The 20,914-nt window shown below is 51.6% G+C and overlaps 1 protein-coding gene across 1 annotated transcript in view; it reads right to left on the bottom strand.

The window, feature by feature from the left end:
* TLN1 (talin 1) overlaps positions 1-20,914 on the bottom strand; it is a 124,296-nt gene that overhangs the window by 87,604 nt on the left and 15,778 nt on the right. Inside the window, exons 2-4 of the mRNA XM_069963679.1 lie at positions 6,173-6,341; positions 2,395-2,492; positions 29-158 (exon numbers count right to left, since the gene is read on the bottom strand). Of these exons, the coding sequence (XP_069819780.1) occupies positions 29-158; positions 2,395-2,492; positions 6,173-6,302 (358 nt within the window). The 5' untranslated portion in view covers positions 6,303-6,341. The remainder of the gene's footprint in view (positions 1-28; positions 159-2,394; positions 2,493-6,172; positions 6,342-20,914) is intronic.

A 20,914-nucleotide genomic window follows, 5' to 3' on the forward strand; every position in this document is an offset into this window, starting at 1 on the left:
AGGAAGAGGCCGCTAAGGCTAGCCGTACCGATTCGGGCGCAGATTGTCATCAATAGATCACTCATCGTCTTGGAGTCGTCCACCATGACTGTTTTCACTGTCCCATCCAACATACGAATCTTCAGAGGACGCTGCTTTTTCCTGTATTCCAGGGTGTCCTGCGAGGAGAATAGACAATGGGTGGAGTCACATGACTGGAGGCTCCGCCCACAGCGGCCAAGACTGGTGAGGACACGGCCACATTACATGTCATGGCAGGAAGGCTCTCAGGCCATTACACGTGGAGGATGCTCAACAGGACAAAGTGTGTCACCAAAACCCAAAAGCACTGCACCCCCTGACCATAACATACTGCAGAGCCCAGGAGCACCGCACATCCCGACCACAGCGTACTACAGAGCCCAGGAGCACCGCAGCCCCTGACCATAAAATACTACAGAGCCCAGGAGCACCGCACCCCCTGATCACAGTGTACTACAGAGCCCAGGAGCACCGCACAACCCGACCACAGTGTACTACAGAGCCCAGGAGCACCGCACAACCCGACCACAGTGTACTACAGAGCCCAGGAGCACCGCACATCCCGACCACAGCGTACTACAGAGCCCAGGAGAACCGCACATCCCGACCACAGCGTACTACAGAGCCCAGGAGCACTGCACTCCCAGAAAACAGCGTACCAGAGAACCCAGAAGCACCGCACCCCAGACCACAGCGTACTACAGAGCCCAGGAGCACCACAGCCCCTGACCATAAAATACTACAGAGCCCAGGAGAAGCGCACCCCCTGACCACAACGTATTACAGAGCCCAGGAGCACTGCACCCCCTGACCACAGTGTACTACAGAGCCCAGGAGCACCGGACTCCCAGAACACAGCGTACCAGAGAACCCAGAAGCACCGCACCCCAGACTACAGCGTACTACAGAGCCCAGGAGCACCACAGCCCCTGACCATAAAATACTACAGAGCCCAGGAGAAGCGCACCCCCTGACCACAACGTATTACAGAGCCCAGGAGCACTGCACCCCCTGACCACAGTGTACTACAGAGCCCAGGAGCACCGCACTCCCTGACCATAAAATACTACAGAGCCCAGGAGCAGCGCACCCCCTGACCACAACATATTACAGAGCCCAGGAGCACTGCACCACCTGACCACAGTGTACTACAGAGCCCAGGAGCACCGCACCCCCTGACCACAGTGTACTACAGAGCCCAGGAGCACCGCACAACCCGACCACAGTGTACTACAGAGCCCAGGAGCACCGCACATCCCGACCACAGTGTACTACAGAGCCCAGGAGCACCGCAGCCCCTGACCATAAAATACTACAGAGCCCAGGAGCACCGCACCCCCTGATCACAATCCAAAAACAATGCCACAAAAAACGCCTAACAAATTACAAACAGGATTCACTGAGATAGGGTATACAGATATAAGATCTAAAATGTAACTTTTAATGATCTTCATAAAAAATATATAACCAAAAAAAAAAAAAAATTGAAAACCAGACATAAACCAAAAGTGCCAAAACTAGGAAAATGTTTATCTTACCGCTCAATGGTGGCTGCTGAAACGGAGTAACTTGGAGTGGCCGCGGACCATTCACAGCGCCAAAGCTGTCCTTAATTCTGAATGGATTCCACGCAGGCGGCTGAGATCTCCCAGTGAGGTAAATAGGAGAAAACACAGTAGAGAGTATACAGAAATGGGAGATAGGACAGCCGGTCCCTGACACTGTCCTATTACACCCTATTAAATCTGTCCCTCCAGACAGAGCTCCCGCCCTAAGAAGGGCGACTCCGCCACACTCGCTCCTAGGGTCCCTAGTTAAACCCTACTAATACACGTGGCTGTGTCCCAACGCATTTCATCTCCCGTAGGGAGAATCATCAGGGGATCAAAAAGATATTCAAGTGCCACTAAATAAACAAAAAGGAAAGGGTAAAGACTGCACGTATAGCGTCCCCTCGCCATACGACGCCATACGCGCGGCTGGCACCATACGTGCTGTCCTATCTCCCATTTCTGTATACACTCTACTGTGTTTTCTCCTATTTACCTCACTGGGAGATCTCAGCCGCCTGCGTGGAATCCATTCAGAATTAAGGACAGCTTTGGCGCTGTGAATGGTCCGCGGCCACTCCAAGTTACTCCGTTTCAGCAGCCACCGCTGAGCGGTAAGATAAACATTTTCCTAGTTTTGGCACTTTTGGTTTATGTCTGGTTTTCATTTTTTTTTTTTTGGTTATATATTTTTTATGAAGATCATTAAAAGTTACATTTTAGATCTTATATCTGTATACCCTATCCCCTGATCACAGTATACTACAGAGCCCAGGAGCACAGCACTCCCCGACTACAGCGTACTACAAAGCGCAGCACTCACCCCATTACGTAACATGTAATAATCCAGCGCCTTCCCGGCCTCCAGCCAGATGCCTTTCTTAGGATCCTCATCAGACAAGAAGAGACCAAAGTCATTAGCTGAAAGAGAAAGAAAAGATGAGATTAAGAGACCCCGGCCAAGGTGGACTACAGAGCCCAGGAGCACCACACCCCCTGACCAGTGTACTACAGAGCCCAGGAGCACAGCACCCCCTGATCACAGTGTACTACAGAGCCCAGGAGAACCGCCCCCCCTGATCACAGTGTACTACAGAGCCCAGGAGAACCGCCCCCCCGATCACAGTGTACTACAGAGCCCAGGAGCACCGCACCCCCTGACCAGTGTACTACAGAGCCCAGGAGCACAGCACCCCCTGATCACAGTGTACTACAGAGCCCAGGAGCACAGCACCCCCTGATCACAGTGTACTACAGAGCCCAGGAGCACCGCACCCCCTGACCAGTGTACTACAGAGCCCAGGAGCACCGCACCCCCTGACCACAGTGTACTACAGAGCCCAGGAGCACCGCACCCCCTGATCATAGTGTACTACAGAGCCCAGGAGCACAGCACCCCCTGATCACAGTGTACTACAGAGCCCAGGAGCACCGCACCCCCTGATCACAGTGTACTACAGAGCCCAGGAGCACAGCACCCCCTGATCACAGTGTACTACAGAGCCCAGGAGCACAGCACCCCCTGATCACAGTGTACTACAGAGCCCAGGAGCACCGCACCCCCTGACCATAGTGTACTACAGAGCCCAGGAGCACCGCACCCCCTGATCACAGTGTACTACAGAGCCCAGGAGCACAGCACCCCCTGATCACAGTGTACTACAGAGCCCAGGAGCACAGCACCCCCTGATCACAGTGTACTACAGAGCCCAGGAGCACCGCACCCCCTGACCAGTGTACTACAGAGCCCAGGAGCACCGCACCCCCTGACCACAGTGTACTACAGAGCCCAGGAGCACCGCACCCCCTGATCATAGTGTACTACAGAGCCCAGGAGCACAGCACCCCCTGATCACAGTGTACTACAGAGCCCAGGAGCACCGCACCCCCTGATCACAGTGTACTACAGAGCCCAGGAGCACCGCCCCCCCTGATCACAGCGTACTACAGAGCCCAGGAGCACAGCACCCCCTGATCACAGTGTACTACAAAGCCCAGGAGCACTGCACCCCCTGATCACAGTGTACTACAGAGCCCAGGAGCACCACACCCCCTGACCACAGTGTACTACAGAGCCCAGGAGCACCGCACCCCCTGACCACAGTGTACTACAGAGCCCAGGAGCACCGCCCCCCTCATCAGAGTGTACTACAGAGCCCAGGAGCACAGCACCCCCTGATCACAGTGTACTACAAAGCCCAGGAGCACTGCACCCCCTGACCACAGTGTACTACAGAGCCCAGGAGCACCGCACCCCCTGACCACAGCGTACTACAGAGCCCAGGAGCACCGCACCCCCTGATCACAGTGTACTACAGAGCCCAGGAGCACAGCAACCCCTGATCACAGTGTACTACAGAGCCCAGGAGCACCGCACCCCCTGACCATAGTGTACTACAGAGCCCAGGAGCACCACACCCCCTGATCATAGTGTACTACAGAGCCCAGGAGCACCGCATCCCCTGACCACAGTGTACTACAGAGCCCAGGAGCACAGCACCCCCTGATCATAGTGTACTACAGAGCCCAGGAGCACCGCCCCCCCTGATCACAGCGTACTACAGAGCCCAGGAGCACTGCACCCCCTGATCACAGTGTACTACAAAGCCCAGGAGCACAGCACCTCCTGACCACAGTGTACTACAGAGCCCAGGAGCACAGCAACCCCTGATCACAGTGTACTACAGAGCCCACGAGCACCGCACCCTCTGATCACAGTGTACTACAAAGCCCAGGAGCACAGCACCTCCTGACCACAGTGTACTACAGAGCCCAGGAGCACCGCACCCCCTGATCACAGTGTACTACAAAGCCCAGGAGCACAGCACCTCCTGACCACAGTGTACTACAGAGCCCAGGAGCACCGCACCCCCTCATCACAGCGTACTACAGAGCCCAGGAGCACCGCATCCCCTGATCACAGTGTACTACAGAGCCCAGGAGCACAGCACCCCCTGATCACAGTGTACTACAGAGCCCAGGAGCACAGCACCCCCTGACCACAGTGTACTACAGAGCCCAGGAGCACAGCACCCCCTGATCATAGTGTACTACAGAGCCCAGGAGCACAGCACCCCCTGATCATAGTGTACTACAGAGCCCAGGAGCACCACACCCCCTGACCACAGTGTACTACAGAGCCCAGGAGCACCGCACCCCCTGACCACAGTGTACTACAGAGCCCAGGAGCACCGCCCCCCTCATCAGAGTGTACTACAGAGCCCAGGAGCACCGCCCCCCTGATCACAGTGTACTACAGAGCCCAGGAGCACCACACCCCCTGATCATAGTGTACTACAGAGCCCAGGAGCACCGCACCCCCTGACCATAGTGTACTACAGAGCCCAGAAGCACCACCCCCCCCCCGATCACAGTGTACTACAGAGCCCAGGAGCACCGCACCCCCTGATCAGTGTACTACAGAGCCCAGGAGCACCGCACCCCCTGATCAGTGTACTACAGAGCCCAGGAGAACCACCCCCCTGATCACAGTGTACTACAGAGCCCAGGAGCACCGCACCCCCTGATCATAGTGTACTACAGAGCCCAGGAGCACCACCCCCCCCGATCACAGTGTACTACAGAGCCCAGGAGCACCGCCCCCCCTGATCACAGTGTACTACAGAGCCCAGGAGCACTGCACCCCCTGATCACAGTGTACTACAAAGCCCAGGAGCACAGCACCTCCTGACCACAGTGTACTACAGAGCCCAGGAGCACCGCACCCCCTGATCACAGTGTACTACAGAGCCCAGGAGCACCGCACCCCCTGACCATAGTGTACTACAGAGCCCAGGAGCACCACACCCCCTGATCATAGTGTACTACAGAGCCCAGGAGCACCGCACCCCCTGACCATAGTGTACTACAGAGCCCAGGAGCACAGCACCCCCTCATCACAGCGTACTACAGAGCCCAGGAGCACCGCCCCCCTGATCACAGTGTACTACAGAGCCCAGGAGCACCGCACCCCCTGACCATAGTGTACTACAGAGCCCAGGAGCACCACACCCCCTGATCATAGTGTACTACAGAGCCCAGGAGCACCGCACCCCCTGACCATAGTGTACTACAGAGCCCAGGAGCACCGCACCCCCTCATCACAGCGTACTACAGAGCCCAGGAGCACCGCACCCCCTGACCACAGCGTACTACAGAGCCCAGGAGCACCGCACCCCCTGATCAGTGTACTACAGAGCCCAGGAGCACCGCACCCCCTGACCACAGCGTACTACAGAGCCCAGGAGCACCGCACCCCCTGATCATAGTGTACTACAGAGCCCAGAAGCACCACCCCCCCCCGATCACAGTGTACTACAGAGCCCAGGAGCACCGCACCCCCTGATCAGTGTACTACAGAGCCCAGGAGCACCGCACCCCCTGATCATAGTGTACTACAGAGCCCAGGAGCACCACCCCCCCCGATCACAGTGTACTACAGAGCCCAGGAGCACCACCCCCCCGATCACAGTGTACTACAGAGCCCAGGAGCACCGCACCCCCTGATCACAGTGTAAACCACAGAGGATATCTATTGATACGTGCCCTTTGGCCTCGGTCTGACCTTCAGTCTCATGCCCGATGCGGTGGGCGATACTCACGCTGGCCGATCTGGGCCTCAGGGACGCGCTCCCGGATGATGCGACAGGCGTCATAGATCATCGTGGACGGCTCAAACTGCATCGTCTTAACCACATTGCCAATACTGATCTTCAGGGACAGCGCCACCATGTCTGCTGCGGGGGTGGGGGACTACTCTATGGGAAAGACCTGAGGACGAGAAGGAAGAGCCAGTCAGACATGAGTATACAGCACATACATGTATATATATATATAGGAGGGGTGATAATACATAGAGGATGCATACACCCGCGCCGCGCGCCCGCCTCGTGTAATCTCACCGGAGCTCAGCACATATAGGATGATGGAGGAGGTTATACAGGATGATGGAGGAGGAGGTTATACAGGATGATGGAGGAGGTTATACAGGATGATGGAGGAGGGGGTTATACAGGATGATGGAGGAGGTTATACAGGATGATGGAGGAGGTTATACAGGATGATGGAGGAGGTTATACAGGATGATGGAGGAGGTTATACAGGATGATGGAGGAGGAGGGGGTTATACAGGATGATGGAGGAGGAGGTTATACAGGATGATGGAGGAGGAGGTTATACAGGATGATGGAGGAGGAGGTTATACAGGATGATGGAGGAGGAGGGGGTTATACAGGATGATGGAGGAGAAGGGGTTATACAGGATGATGGAGGAGGAGGGGGTTATACAGGATGATGGAGGAGAAGGGGTTATACAGGATGATGGAGGAGGAGGGGGTTATACAGGATGATGGAGGAGGAGGTTATACAGGATGATGGAGGAGGGGGTTATACAGGATGATGGAGGAGGAGGGGGTTATACAGGATGATGGAGGAGAAGGGGTTATACAGGATGATGGAGGAGGAGGGGGTTATACAGGATGATGGAGGAGGAGGTTATACAGGATGATGGAGGAGGAGGTTATACAGGATGATGGAGGAGGAGGAGGTTATACAGGATGATGGAGGAGGGGGGGTTATACAGGATGATGGAGGAGGAGGAGGTTATACAGGATGATGGAGGAGGAGGAGGGTTATACAGGATGATGGAGGAGGAGGTTATACAGGATGATGGAGGAGGAGGAGGTTATACAGGATGATGGAGGAGGGGGGTTATACAGGATGATGGATGAGGTTATACAGGATGATGGAGGAGGTTATACAGAATGATGGAGGAGGAGGAGGTTATACAGGATGATGGAGGAGGGGGGGTTATACAGGATGATGGAGGAGGTTATACAGGATGATGGAGGAGGTTATACAGGATGATGGAGGAGGAGGTTATACAGGATGATGGAGGAGGTTATACAGGATGATGGAGGAGGAGGGGGTTATACAGGATGATGGAGGAGGGGGTTATACAGGATGATGGAGGAGGAGGTTATACAGGATGATGGAGGAGGGGTTATACAGGATGATGGAGGAGGTTATACAGGATGATGGAGGAGGGGGGGTTATATAGGATGATGGAGGAGGAGGAGGTTATACAGGATGATGGAGGAGGGGGGTTATACAGGATGATGGAGGAGGGGGGGGTTATACAGGATGATGGAGGAGGTTATACAGGATGATGGAGGAGGAGGGGTTATACAGGATGATGGAGGAGGAGGGGGTTATACAGGATGATGGAGGAGGTTATACAGGATGATGGAGGAGGAGGTTATACAGGATGATGGAGGAGGAGGGGGTTATACAGGATGATGGAGGAGGAGGGGGTTATACAGGATGATGGAGGAGGGGGAGGTTATACAGGATGATGGAGGAGGAGGGGGTTATACAGGATGATGGAGGAGGAGGGGGTTATACAGGATGATGGAGGAGGAGGTTATACAGGATGATGGAGGAGGAGGTTATACAGGATGATGGAGGAGGGGGGGGGTTATACAGGATGATGGAGGAGGGGGGGGTTATACAGGATGATGGAGGAGGGGGTTATACAGGATGATGGAGGAGGAGGGGGTTATACAGGATGATGGAGGAGAAGGGGTTATACAGGATGATGGAGGAGGGGGGGGGTTATACAGGATGATGGAGGAGGGGGAGGTTATACAGGATGATGGAGGAGGGGGGGGGGTTATACAGGATGATGGAGGAGGGGGAGGTTATACAGGATGATGGAGGAGGGGGGGGGGGGTTATACAGGATGATGGAGGAGGAGGGGGTTATACAGGATGATGGAGGGGGGTTATACAGGATGATGGAGGAGGAGGGGGTTATACAGGATGATGGAGGAGGGGGAGTTATACAGGATGATGGAGGAGGTTATACAGGATGATGGAGGAGGAGGGGGGGTTATACAGGATGATGGAGGAGGTTATACAGGATGATGGAGGAGGAGGGGGTTATACAGGATGATGGAGGAGGAGGAGGTTATACAGGATGATGGAGGAGGGGGTTATACAGGATGATGGAGGAGGAGGAGGGGGTTATACAGGATGATGGAGGAGGAGGAGGTTATACAGGATGATGGAGGAGGGGGTTATACAGGATGATGGAGGAGGTTATACAGGATGATGGAGGAGGGGGGGTTATACAGGATGATGGAGGAGGAGGGGGTTATACAGGATGATGGAGGAGGAGGAGGTTATACAGGATGATGGAGGAGGGGGGGTTATACAGGATGATGGAGGAGGAGGGGGTTATACAGGATGATGGAGGAGGAGGGGTTATACAGGATGATGGAGGAGGAGGTTATACAGGATGATGGAGGAGGAGGAGGTTATACAGGATGATGGAGGAGGTTATACAGGATGATGGAGGAGGTTATACAGGATGATGGAGGAGGAGGAGGAGGTTATACAGGATGATGGAGGAGGAGGAGGAGGTTATACAGGATGATGGAGGAGGGGGTTATACAGGATGATGGAGGAGGTTATACAGGATGATGGAGGAGGGGGGGGTTATACAGGATGATGGAGGAGGAGGAGATTATACAGGATGATGGAGGAGGGGGTTATACAGGATGATGGAGGAGGGGGGGTTATACAGGATGATGGAGGAGGAGGGGGTTATACAGGATGATGGAGGAGGGGGGGTTATACAGGATGATGGAGGAGGTTATACAGGATGATGGAGGAGGTTATACAGGATGATGGAGGAGGAGGAGGTTATACAGGATGATGGAGGAGGAGGAGGTTATACAGGATGATGGAGGAGGAGGGGTTATACAGGATGATGGAGGAGGAGGGGTTATACAGGATGATGGAGGAGGAGGAGGTTATACAGGATGATGGAGGAGGAGGGGTTATACAGGATGATGGAGGAGGAGGAGGTTATACAGGATGATGGAGGAGGAGGAGGTTATACAGGATGATGGAGGGGGGGGTTATACAGGATGATGGAGGAGGAGGAGGTTATACAGGATGATGGAGGGGGGGTTATACAGGATGATGGAGGAGGAGGGGTTATACAGGATGATGGAGGAGGGGGGTTATACAGGATGATGGAGGAGGTTATACAGGATGATGGAGGAGGGGGGGTTATACAGGATGATGGAGGAGGAGGAGGTTATACAGGATGATGGAGGAGGAGGGGGTTATACAGGATGATGGAGGAGGAGGGGTTATACAGGATGATGGAGGAGGAGGTTATACAGGATGATGGAGGAGGAGGTTATACAGGATGATGGAGGAGGAGGAGGTTATACAGGATGATGGAGGAGGAGGGGTTATACAGGATGATGGAGGAGGAGGTTATATAGGATGATGGAGGAGGAGGAGGTTATACAGGATGATGGAGGAGGGGGGGGTTATACAGGATGATGGAGGAGGGGGGGGTTATACAGGATGATGGAGGAGGGGGTTATACAGGATGATGGAGGAGGTTATACAGGATGATGGAGGAGGAGGTTATACAGGATGATGGAGGAGGAGGTTATACAGGATGATGGAGGAGGAGGAGGTTATACAGGATGATGGAGGAGGAGGAGGTTATACAGGATGATGGAGGAGGGAGTTATACAGGATGATGGAGGAGGTTATACAGGATGATGGAGGAGGGGGTTATACAGGATGATGGAGGAGGTTATACAGGATGATGGAGGAGGGGGTTAGACAGGATGATGGAGGAGGAGGGGGTTATACAGGATGATGGAGGAGGAGGAGGTTATACAGGATGATGGAGAGGGGGGGGGGTTATACAGGATGATGGAGGAGGGGGGGGTTATACAGGATGATGGAGGAGGAGGTTATACAGGATGATGGAGGAGGGAGGAGAGGTTATACAGGATGATGGAGGAGAGGCGGTATACAGGATGATGGAGGAGGAGGTTATACAGGATGATGGAGGAGGAGGAGGTTATACAGGATGATGGAGGAGGAGGTTATACAGGATGATGGAGGAGGGGGTTATACAGGATGATGGAGGAGGAGGTTATACAGGATGATGGAGGAGGAGGTTATACAGGATGATGGAGGAGGAGGGGTTATACAGGATGATGGAGGAGGAGGGGTTATACAGGATGATGGAGGAGGAGGTTATACAGGATGATGGAGGAGGTTATACAGGATGATGGAGGAGGGGGTTATACAGGATGATGGAGGAGGAGGGGGTTATACAGGATGATGGAGGAGAGGGGGTTATACAGGATGATAGAGGAGGAGGAGGTTATACAGGATGATGGAGGAGGGGGAGGTTATACAGGATGATGGAGGAGGAGGGGGTTATACAGGATGATAGAGGAGGAGGAGGTTATACAGGATGATGGAGGAGGAGGGGGTTATACAGGATGATGGAGGAGGAGGGGTTATACAGGATGATGGAGGAGGGGGTTATACAGGATGATGGAGGAGGAGGGGGTTATACAGGATGATGGAGGAGGGGTTATACAGGATGATGGAGGAGGGGGTTATACAGGATGATGGAGGAGGAGGGGGTTATACAGGATGATGGAGGAGGAGGTTATACAGGATGATGGAGGAGGAGGTTATACAGGATGATGGAGGAGGGGGTTATACAGGATGATGGAGGAGGAGGGGGTTATACAGGATGATGGAGGAGAGGGGGTTATACAGGATGATAGAGGAGGAGGAGGTTATACAGGATGATGGAGGAGGGGGGGTTATACAGGATGATGGAGGGGGAGGTTATACAGGATGATGGAGGAGGGGAGGTTATACAGGATGATGGAGGAGGGGGGGTTATACAGGATGGTGGAGGAGGGGGTTATACAGGATGATGGAGGAGGTTATACAGGATGATGGAGGAGGGGGTTATACAGGATGATGGAGGAGGTTATACAGGATGATGGAGGAGGGGGGGTTATACAGGATGATGGAGGAGGAGGAGGTTATACAGGATGATGGAGGAGGTTATACAGGATGATGGAGGAGGTTATACAGGATGATGGAGGAGGTTATACAGGATGATGGAGGAGGGGGGGTTATACAGGATGATGGAGGAGGAGGTTATACAGGATGATGGAGGAGGAGGGGGTTATACAGGATGATGGAGGAGGGGGTTATACAGGATGATGGAGGAGGAGGTTATACAGGATGATGGAGGGGGGGTTATACAGGATGATGGAGGAGGAGGAGGTTATACAGGATGATGGAGGAGGAGGTTATACAGGATGATGGAGGAGGAGGAGGTTATACAGGATGATGGAGGAGGGGGGGTTATACAGGATGATGGAGGAGGAGGTTATACAGGATGATGGAGGAGGTTATACAGGATGATGGAGGAGGTTATACAGGATGATGGAGGAGGAGGGGGTTATACAGGATGATGGAGGAGGGGTTATACAGGATGATGGAGGAGGAGGTTATACAGGATGATGGAGGAGGTTATACAGGATGATGGAGGAGGAGGGGGTTATACAGGATGATGGAGGAGGAGGAGGTTATACAGGATGATGGAGGAGGAGGAGGTTATACAGGATGATGGAGGAGGGGGGTTATACAGGATGATGGATGAGGTTATACAGGATGATGGAGGAGGTTATACAGAATGATGGAGGAGGGGGTTATACAGGATGATGGAGGAGGTTATACAGGATGATGGAGGAGGAGGGTGTTATACAGGATGATGGAGGAGGAGGAGGTTATACAGGATGATGGAGGAGGTTATACAGGATGATGGAGGAGGTTATACAGGATGATGGAGGAGGAGGGGTTATACAGGATGATGGAGGAGGAGGAGGTTATACAGGATGATGGAGGAGGAGGGTGTTATACAGGATGATGGAGGAGGAGGTTATACAGGATGATGGAGGAGGAGGTTATACAGGATGATGGAGGAGGGTGTTATACAGGATGATGGAGGAGGGTGTTATACAGGATGATGGAGGAGGAGGTTATACAGGATGATGGAGGAGGGGGGTTATACAGGATGATGGATGAGGTTATACAGGATGATGGAGGAGGTTATACAGGATGATGGAGGAGGGGGTTATACAGGATGATGGAGGAGGGGGGGGGTTATACAGGATGATGGAGGAGGAGGAGGTTATACAGGATGATGGAGGAGGAGGAGGTTATACAGGATGATGGAGGAGGAGGTTATACAGGATGATGGAGGAGGAGGTTATACAGGATGATGGAGGAGGAGGGGGTTATACAGGATGATGGAGGAGGAGGTTATACAGGATGATGGAGGAGGAGGTTATACAGGATGATGGAGGAGGAGGAGGTTATACAGGATGATGGAGGAGGAGGAGGTTATACAGGATGATGGAGGAGGAGGAGGTTATACAGGATGATGGAGGAGGAGGAGGTTATACAGGATGATGGAGGAGGAGGGGTTATACAGGATGATGGAGGAGGGGGTTATACAGGATGATGGAGGAGGGGGTTATACAGGATGATGGAGGAGGTTATACAGGATGATGGAGGAGGAGGGGGTTATACAGGATGATGGAGGAGGGGTTATACAGGATGATGGAGGGGGTTATACAGGATGATGGAGGAGGAGGGGGTTATACAGGATGATGGAGGAGGAGGAGGTTATACAGGATGATGGAGGAGGGGGTTATACAGGATGATGGAGGAGGAGGAGGTTATACAGGATGATGGAGGAGGGGGTTATACAGGATGATGGAGGAGGAGGTTATACAGGATGATGGAGGAGGAGGTTATACAGGATGATGGAGGAGGTTATACAGGATGATGGAGGAGGGGGGGTTATACAGGATGATGATGATGGAGGGAGTTATACAGGATGATGGAGGAGGAGGTTATACAGGATGATGGAGGGGGGGTTATACAGGATGATGGAGGGGGGGTTATACAGGATGATGGAGGAGGGGAGGTTATACAGGATGATGGAGGAGGGGGTTATACAGGATGATGGAGGAGGAGGGGTTATACAGGATGATGGAGGAGGAGGGTGTTATACAGGATGATGGAGGAGGAGGAGGTTATACAGGATGATGGAGGAGGAGGTTATACAGGATGATGGAGGAGGAGGAGGTTATACAGGATGATGGAGGAGGAGGGGGTTATACAGGATGATGGAGGAGGAGGTTATACAGGATGATGGAGGAGGAGGAGGTTATACAGGATGATGGAGGAGGGGGGTTATACAGGATGATGGAGGGGGGGTTATACAGGATGATGGAGGAGGAGGGGGTTATACAGGATGATGGAGGAGGAGGGGGTTATACAGGATGATGGAGGAGGAGGAGGTTATACAGGATGATGGAGGAGGAGGGGGTTATACAGGATGATGGAGGAGGGGGTTATACAGGATGATGGAGGAGAAGGGGGTTATACAGGATGATGCAGGTGGGGGAGGTTATACAGGATGATGGAGGAGGAGGGGGTTATACAGGATGATGGAGGGGGGGTTATACAGGATGATGGAGGAGGAGGAGGTTATACAGGATGATGGAGGGGGTTATACAGGATGATGGAGGAGGTTATACAGGATGATGGAGGAGGGGGGTTATACAGGATGATGGAGGAGGAGGGGGTTATACAGGATGATGGAGGAGGGGGTTATACAGGATGATGATAATGGAGGGGGTTATATAGGAGGAGGATGATGGAGGGGGTTATACAGGAGGAGGAGGATGATGATGATGATGATGGAGGGAGTTATACAGGATGATGGAGGAGGAGGAGGTTATACAGGATGATGGAGGGGGGGTTATACAGGATGATGGAGGAGGAGGAGGTTATACAGGATGATGGAGGGGGGTTATACAGGATGATGGAGGAGGAGGGGGTTATACAGGATGATGGAGGAGGGGGGGTTATACAGGATGATAATGGAGGGGGTTATACAGGAGGAGGAGGATGATGATGATGATGGAGGGAGTTATACAGGATGATGGAGGAGGAGGGGGGGTTATACAGGATGATGGAGGAGGAGGTTATACAGGATGATGGAGGAGGTTATACAGGATGATGGAGGAGGTTATACAGGATGATGGAGGAGGTTATACAGGATGATGGAGGAGGTTATACAGGATGATGGAGGAGGAGGTTATACAGGATGATGATAATGGAGGGGGTTATATAGGAGGAGGAGGATGATGATGGAGGGGGTTATACAGGAGGAGGAGGATGATGATGATGATGGAGGGGGTTATACAGGAGGATGATGATGATGACGGCGGGTGGTTATACAGGAAGCTGTGAGATCATGGGTCTCTTCTCCTTATATAGAGAGAAGTGTCAGGAGCTGCGGGAGGGGAGGAGGTAATAGTCACCGCACATCCCCCTCCTCATCCAGGAACAGCCAGACACATGTATGAGACTCCCTCACTGTGTAACATCACACATCATACACTATACATCACACATAACATACTATACATCACACATCATACACATCACATATACCCTATACATCACATATACCCTATACATCACATATACATCACACATCACATATACACTATACATCACACATCGTACACTATACATCACACATCATACACATCACATATACCCTATACATCACATATACCCTATACATCACATATACACTATACATCACACATCACATATACCCTATACATCACACATCATACACTATACATCACATATACACTATATATCACATATCCACTAAACATCACATATCATACACTATACATCACATATCCACTATACATCACATATCATACACTATACATCACATATCATACACTATACATCACATATCATACACTATACATCACATATCATACACTATACATCACATATCCACTATACATCACATATCCACTATACATCACATATCATACACTATACATCACATATCATACACTATACATCACATATCATACACTATACATCACATATCCACTATACATCACATATCATACACTATACATCACATATCATACACTATACATCACATATCCACTATACATCACATATCCACTATACATCACATATCATACACTATACATCACATATCATACACTATACATCACATATCATACACTATACATCACATATCCACTATACATCACATATCTTACACTATACATCACATATCATACACTATACATCACATATCATACACTATACATCACACACACCATACATCATATCCCCCAGAGAGAGCCCCCCCAACATCCTTATAACTGTGGGTGAGAGCCTGGTGGTGACCCGCCAGCCCACCAAGGCATACAGCACCAGTTCATGCCATATGTCCAGCTTAGATACTCAGTAGTTGAAGGGCGCAGAGGGGTCAAAGGACAATGGCCTACTCCATACTCCCTAACCATCTTCCAGAACTTCCCTCCTAGTCATCCTAGGCTGCATATTGGTTTCAACAAGTTTTTAAAAAATTTTGAAATAAGGACACATTATTTGCCTAACGTAGGCCGGACGTCAAGGCCGACCATGAGGCCGAGGTAAGCAAATTCAGGTAGAAGCCACTTTACCATCATTAACATTTGAATTGCTACTACAGCTAAATATATATATATATCCACCCTAATGGGATCCCACACAAGGGCCCGTAAGCTAACATCCCATACCAGACAACAATGAGACACACAGGCAAGTCCAGGGGGAAGAAAAAAGGTGGTGGTGGGGGGGACAACAACATTTCCCTCACTCCCTCCTGCCGCGGCATCTAGGTATGATGACCAGGGCGGCCACACTTTTGGAAACCACTCCTCTTTATCATCAAGGATAGAATGGAGGCGGTCATTGATCATTAGCTAATTTAGTTTAGATTTTAAATCTAAAGGAACGGTCGCCTTCTTCCAAGAGGTGGGCAGGGCCATTTTAGCAGCTAAAAATAGAGAAGAGGCAGATGGTTGGGAGGCTTTGGGCAAGCCTGGAATTCAGAAGCTTCTAGGTAGGAGACGTCTAACATCCACGGCCCATCAACGGCCTTACCTTTCACACAAGTTATAAAATGCATCATTTGGTTATTTCCAAAGTGTTCCCCATCCGGTAATTTAAAAAGACACAAAATAATCTTTGGGGGAGAAAACCCTTCTGAAAAAAATCCCTATCCTATAAAGCCTTTATCCGACCACCATCTGACCTGAGCCGAGTCCCCGGGGAAACTGTGGATTAGCAAAGAGGGGAGCGGCTGGCGTATGGTCAGACCGGAACCCAAAGGGCCTCCACAGCCAGTCCCATACCGCTAGTCTCCAAGAGAGGAGTGGGCACAAGATAGGCGGCCTTTTGCACATAGGCCTCCATGGTAGCAAATCTATAGGCATCCTGGGGTAAGCCTGCTGTTGTATAACCACCCAAAGCGGGCGAGATGACCTCCAATGCAGTGTGACAACTGGTGCAAGGTGGGCAGCATAACATTTTGTTAGATTCCTGTCTCCAACCCCCCCTGGCGTTTGTTCTGCTAGAATATATGGTCCTCCTAGCCACCCTGCAGCGACGAGGGCCCCACACAAGCGCTAAGATTTCCTATATGAATAGAAAGTAAGAAAGCGGGGGGGGATAACAATTGGCACGGCTCTAAACCCTAGGATGCACATTGGTGGAATGACCTTGGGGAGGGGTGTCATCAACATGTTCCAGGCCTTGGATGGTGCTCTGCGGCCTGTGCTGGAGATAATGCCGATTCCCCTCATTGTTGGCCCATGGAACTAAGTCCTCTGCCACTAACGTTGTCAGATGTGGAGTATTTCAGCCACTTAGCCTTGTGGTACTCCGTCCCTCAGGTACTTCTCCCTCCCTCAGGTACTTCTCCGCCCCTCAGGTACTTCTCCGCCCCTCAAGTACTTCTCCGCCCCTCAAGTACTTCTCCGCCCCTCAGGTACTTCTCCGCCCCTCAGGTACTTCTCCGCCCCTCAGGTACTTCTCCGCCCCTCAGGTACTTCTCCGCCCCTCAGGTACTTCTCCGCCCCTCAAGTACTTCTCCGCCCCTCAGGTACTTCTCCGCCCCTCAGGTACTTCTCCGCCCCTCAGGTACTTCTCCGCCCCTCAGGTACTTCTCCGCCCCTCAGGTACTTCTCCGCCCCTCAGGTACTTCTCCGCCCCTCAGGTACTCCGCTCCTCTTTCGGAAGGAGAGAAGAAGTTCTTGCTATATAGGTGGTAAATCCAGTAATCTGTGTTGGGCTAAATTTGTGTAACTCAAGAGTGATAGGAAAGGCAGTCTAACATGAAGTCAGCCATGAGTGCCAGACTGCCAACAGGCAAGATTTTGCTGTCCTTGCCAAGAGGATGAGTCTCCATCTCCACCCCTCGGGCCATCCATGGTGAACAAATGCCATACAAGCCTGGGTGCCAACCTCTGCAGTGTCCACAAGTTTCCCGCTACGTGCTAATCCTCCATTTTTCAGGGTGGTCAGGCTACGACTGTTTACTCCTCCATCTCCGCGCTCCCGCACAAAGCCTTCGGCCTTAACCCCATTACCTCTGCCGCCTATTTTGGCCTTAATGAACCGGCGCCATTTTTCATTTTTATGTTTTCGTTTTTTCCTTCTCACCTTCTGAGGGTCAGAGCGCTTTGATTTTTCTACCTATAGGTCTAGTTGGGGCGTTATTTTTTGCGCCACAATCTCTAGTTTTCAGAGGTCTAATATCCTGGGGCTTCTTTCCGGTCTTCATTTCGGTAGATGACCGGATTTAAGTAATATCGTTCCATCGTAATAGATCGGACATCACACACTAATTTATTCATCTGTAGGCGTTTTATTTTTGAAATGGAAGAGGGAGATTTAAACTTTTATTGGGGGGAGAGGCTGTGTCATACTTAAGGAAAAAACCAAACACTTTTCAAGTCCTCTATTAGAAGACTGCTGAGATGACGGCACAGAGCATGAGACCTCCGTCAGTCAGAGAACCTGTTCGGGACTAAGGGTGGGCTCACTTCAGACAACGGAATCCATGCGGATAAGTTCCAGCGTACTCTGTGGCTCGTACCCGTTCACGTCTCACCCCTCCCATAGACTCAACTCTATGGGCGAGTGAATTCCGCCAAAAAAAGTGACATTTCAATTCTTTCAGCGGAATGCAGAATCCGGCCGTCCATAGTATGCTGTCTATAAAACTGGCGGATATGCCACCTCCGCGAGCGGGTACGAGCCGCAGAATAAGCCAGAACTTATCCACGCAGATTCTGTAGTGTGAACCTACCCTTACAGTGATGACCCGCTCCTCACCCTCTATGAAGTGAGCTCAGCTCCTGAGCATCATGATGTACCGGCACATCATGAGGAGGGAATTCACTCATTTTCATGAGGTGCCGCTACGACATTTTGCGGCAAGGACTAAATGGACTGCAGAGAGTGTTTCCGTGGACACAACAGTGGTATGGTTGCACTCATAATCACTATATCGCCATTCCTCAAGGTTGCGTAACACCTCACTGAGGTCAGCCTTCCATGCCCTCTCTTGGCTTGTGAAGTGTGACCGGCAACCCAATGGTCATGTTGCAGCTGGTATTCCACTATTGCTCTCTGCCGCTTGTGAACCCAGGCCAACATGTGGAATATATCACAACAGTTGGTAAGCTGGCAACTGCAAGGGCTGCTGCAGTGTCTTCAGGGCGGCACCATCTGTTGTGGACTTTCTGAAATGGGCACACACGCAGTGCACGTTCAGGAGCAGCTCTGCCAAACCAGGGTATGTTTTCAGAAACTGCTGAACCTTAAGGTTGAACACATGGGCCAGGCATGGCACACATGGGAGGTTGCCGAGCTGCAGGAGACACATCAACATGCAAAAAGGTGCGCGGAGCCTCAGTTACGAGTCTCAAAATACGGGACTAGCCAGATATCCCTCCAGGAAAGCACCTAGCTAAGGGATGGCTCCTGTATGGCGACCACCATATTAGGTGGTCTCTCTGAAATCAGTGATCGGCTTGCCACCAGGTTATGGCCATTACCACACACAACCATGCCTATATAAGTTCAGCAGCATAAGGCAAGATGGGTCTCCTGCTCAATACCACCTACAGCTCTGTGGTGGTGTGCTGCATATCGCCTAAGCTGAGCAGTCTGAGCACGGCTTATTGTCACTTCCCTACAGCAGTTCTGAAGCACTTACAGTTAGCGACTGATGGTGGTGTGCTGACAGATCGTGCTGGGTAGGTGGCGGAGGAGGTTGATGAAACTTTCATAATCTGCCAGGGAAACCCTGAAAGGTAGGGCCCACAATCCTCACTGTTGGTAGCATGTGTGCAGACGTGTGGGTCTGACTCATGACCTGCACCACGTTCACCAACTGTGCCACCAGGAAACTATAGTGTCCCTAGCCACAACCACTTGTCCATGTATAGGTGGACTTCCCAGTAACTGTGTTGGTGAAAGTCCCCATTAACTCCACTGGATATACTAAGAGGCGCAGGACCCCCTAGTAAGGTGTTACGCAGAACTCTACACCTGTTCTGGAGAAGGTGTAGATTTCTGCATGGTTAAACCATGGTAAATTAAGTGCAGGAGGAGGCCATGACCCCCGCTTCCCGCCTTGCCACTCCCTCTTCTGCCCCCATCAGTTAGCAGGGGGTTGTGGCAGGCATACGCCAGGGGTGCTTCTTAGCAAATGTGGCCTGGTGCCTCTATACTCTGTACTGCGCCAGACAAAGCCAGACTAACCCCTCTGCATGGGAGCTTAACGCAAGGAAGTGCTCTGAGGAACAGTTGTGGGACCACTTGGTTTGGCCGCCATCTCCCTCTGGCCACTCCAGTACCTCTTACAGCCTGTGGGGGTGCTGTTGATCCCTGCCCCTCTGAACCGCTGTGTGGTCGACTTACAAGCTGCCCAAGTTAGGTCAGCCCCTCCTTCTCCAAATCCTCACTCTGCTCGACAACCCTGCCCTAAAATACAACCTCACTGACCGACAACCACGCCTCATCGTCATCATACCAATCTTTAGACACGAGTTAAAAGGGAAGACAGTGGAAGGTGAAAGCTTTGGGCATCGGTGCACACAAACTCCTCCGATGCCTCCAGAAGCACCACCTGAAATCAGTGAAGGGACCTGACGACAGCTCCTTAAAGGATCCCAGCTCGGAATCCCTCATTTTCTTGAAATGGCCGGTTCGGAATCTATCACTCATTTTCTTGGTTCGGGTTCAGTTATTTTCTTGGGGAATCGCAGTTCGTAATCACTCATTTTTTTATAAAGTGGCCCGGTTCAGAATCGCTCATTTTCTTGGAGTGTCCTGGTTCGGAATCACTGATTTTCTTGGAGCATCGCAGATTAAAATCACTCATTTTCTTGGAGTGGCCCAGTTCCAAATCGCTTATTTTCTTGGAGTGGCCCGGTTTAGAATCACTCATTTTCTTGCAGTATTGCAGTTTGGAATTATTCATTTTGTTGCAGTATCGCAGTTCGGAATCACTCATTTTCATGGAGTATCGCAGTTCAG

The sequence above is a fragment of the Dendropsophus ebraccatus genome, chromosome 3, assembly GCF_027789765.1.
Source record: "Dendropsophus ebraccatus isolate aDenEbr1 chromosome 3, aDenEbr1.pat, whole genome shotgun sequence".
Classification (NCBI taxonomy): domain Eukaryota; kingdom Metazoa; phylum Chordata; class Amphibia; order Anura; family Hylidae; genus Dendropsophus; species Dendropsophus ebraccatus.